This window comes from Laccaria bicolor, genomic scaffold (assembly GCF_000143565.1).
Source record: "Laccaria bicolor S238N-H82 LACBIscaffold_24 genomic scaffold, whole genome shotgun sequence".
In the NCBI taxonomy this organism is placed as follows: domain Eukaryota; kingdom Fungi; phylum Basidiomycota; class Agaricomycetes; order Agaricales; family Hydnangiaceae; genus Laccaria; species Laccaria bicolor.
This window is the reverse complement of record NW_001889895.1, coordinates 508,566-511,249: the sequence shown is the minus strand read 5'-3', so window position 1 is coordinate 511,249 and position 2,684 is coordinate 508,566. Positions and strand designations below refer to the sequence as shown.

Sequence of the window (2,684 nt, the reverse complement as noted above, 5' to 3'; positions counted from 1 at the left end):
TTCAAGCCACTGGGCATTGGGCATCAAACACCTTCCATATATACATACGGAAGAATCCCATTCTTCTACATGCAATGCTGTTTGGTCATCCTGCTCACCAACAAGCTACTGGACATTAACTTCCTTTCCCATTTTCTGGTATCTCACAACATCCTTCCGTTCTACTCCACTCAACTTTTCTTTTCCCCACAGACATTTTCTTTTCTTTCCCCACAGACATTTTCTTATTTCCACAAACAGACAATTCCCCTCCCTCCTCTTCCCCTTTTCTACATATTATAGGTATTATAGGACAACACTACCATCAATGGACATCTTTCTTGTGAGTTTCTCCAGGCGCACAGTGCCTGGGGGACTCTGCGTACACCTATTTATGCCTTTACTTAAGATTTCAAACCTTTGAACCCTCCCACGATTAGAGCAATTCGTGTTTGGATGTGTTTGTCGACGTGTCGAGTACAATAGTCACAGAATACAACTACTGGAGTGATAGTAGAGTTGAATACAACTCATGGGTACTAGGAAGGTGGTACAAAGATAAATGAAAGGTTTGTTGAGTGTAAATGAGAATGATAGGACAAGTATGGAGATGGTACCCTAACAGTGTCCCAGTCTCACGGCCCTTCCCCTTTGCATTCTCCTGAGGATTAGATGGTTTGGTGATGACTTTGGGCTCATCGTTGCCACGGGCATCCCATGCGGCAAGGAAATCTTTGTAGATTGGTTTAGCAGGGGGTTCAGCGATAACTGCCCAGTTAAAAGAGCCCTCTTGAGTTCAGAGGGCCTCTTCAAGAATTTGAACCATGGGGGTTCAAGGTCGGTGGGTTTGTCCTTCCCCGTCGTTTTCAGAGCACTAATGTAATATTGCTACCAGGGGTTAGTGTTGGTGCAATTCATAACTACCAAGCCACTCACCATCATTTGCTGCATCATTACCTCCTTCTTGAGCCTATCAGAAGAGTTCGCCTGGCGGTATTCCCCTTTAAACCAGTTGATGATCTTGTCGGTGACTCCTGGGATTGAGGCAATGATGCCTTCCACTTGGTACACTGTCATTGGGGCTTTGCCGTATCCTTGGGGAAATTGGAATTGAGCGAGGCGAGAGGGCATGGTGGAGGTAGGGAAATATGAGAGGAACACGACTTGGATGTTGGTTGAAGATAAAGGAATCACTGTGGGAGTAACAAAAATCAACATTGCCTATTTCGGATTCATCACGTTGTTTGTTTCGGAACTTTCGGAACACCCGCATCTTGCATTGTCCATTCTACTTAGCCAGCCAATGTCTTTCCCCACAAGTTCAGGTAAGTTGCCGAAACTCCAAAGTTACATTTACTGATAGTTTTTCATTACAGACGACTTGCTCAAACAACTCGCAGATCAAGCCGATCTACGACATACCCCAGCCAAGGGTTTCAACAACAAAGGTACCGCCTTGTCTATTGACACTATTTGACATCTCATGCTTCTCTTCCAGTAGCCTTGTCATCATCAAATGCGGGGGGGGGAAATCTCACTCCTCGTGGGACTGGTGGCTACCACTTTTATGATAAAACCAAGGCAATTGCCTGCAGAGCTGTGTGTATAAGTCCACAAGTTTTATGAAAGGCCTTTCATAGATGTGTCCTGTGTTTTCTTTCTCATAAAGGCTATGTTCTTTTCATAAAATATAGGCAAGGCCACAGGGTGCTTTTCATAATTAAGCCTGTGTGCTTTCAATAAGTATTTCATTCACTGGGTTAGGTGTATTCATTGCCTTTTTCATAATTAATGCTGTGCGCTTTCATTGAATATTTCATTAGGAATATTGGATGCTTTCATTGTACTTTTCATAATTAATGTTGTGCAATTTCAATAAATATCTCATTCCTTAGGTCAGGTGTATTCATTGCCTTTTTCATAATTAATGCTTTGCGCTTTCATTGAATATTTCATTAGAAATATTGGATGCTTTCATTGTATTTTTCATAATTAATGTTGTGCAATTTCAATAAATATCTCATTCCCTAGGTCATATTATGGTCCATCCAATGGGTCATTGGGAGGGTGGTCACATGACCAATTTCCAAAAATGGTAAAAAAACAAAAGTTGTAGCTCTTTACCATAGCTTCCTGAATCAGTTGGAATTATGTCCTAAAGTGCTTCCATTGTGGAGATATGAGGTAAAAGGTTTTCAAAAGCGCCGCGTTTTTTTTTGTTTTTTGCATTTTTCTATGTGAAAAGAACACTAAACAACATGATTTCAACAGATTTAGAAAGCTAAGAGAAGGGGCTACAACTATTGTATCATGGGAAATTTCTCCCAAAAAGGAAGGTACATGCCCTAAAAGGGTAATTGACACTGACAGACTACAAAAGATTGCTGATATACTACAAAAGTAAGTTATAGCCTACAAAGTTTACTAATAGACTACAAAAGTTGGACATAGACCACAAAGGTCAGACAAAGACTACAAAAATTAGTAGTGTCTGCTTTTCTCATTACAAAAGTTAATAGTGTCCGCTTTTTGAGACTACAAAAGTTAGTAGTGTCTATTTTTTCGGACTACAATGGTTTGTAGTGTCCGCTTTTTGAGACTACAAAAGTTAGTAGTGTCTGCTTTTTCAGACTACAAAAGTTAGTAGTGTCGCTTTTTTCATTTCAATAGTTAATAGTGTCCACTTTTTGAGACTACAATGGTTT

At 40.4% G+C, this 2,684-nt stretch overlaps 1 protein-coding gene across 1 annotated transcript; it reads right to left on the bottom strand.

The window, feature by feature from the left end:
* Positions 1-415: 415 nt before the first annotated feature.
* Positions 416-1,459, bottom strand: LACBIDRAFT_329970 (uncharacterized protein; the record flags this gene model as incomplete). Its single annotated transcript, XM_001884102.1, has 4 exons — positions 416-478; positions 619-867; positions 916-1,172; positions 1,402-1,459. The coding sequence occupies 4 exons, from the start codon at positions 1,457-1,459 to the stop codon at positions 416-418; spliced, it is 627 nt and encodes a 208-aa protein (XP_001884137.1).
* Positions 1,460-2,684: the final 1,225 nt, after the last annotated feature.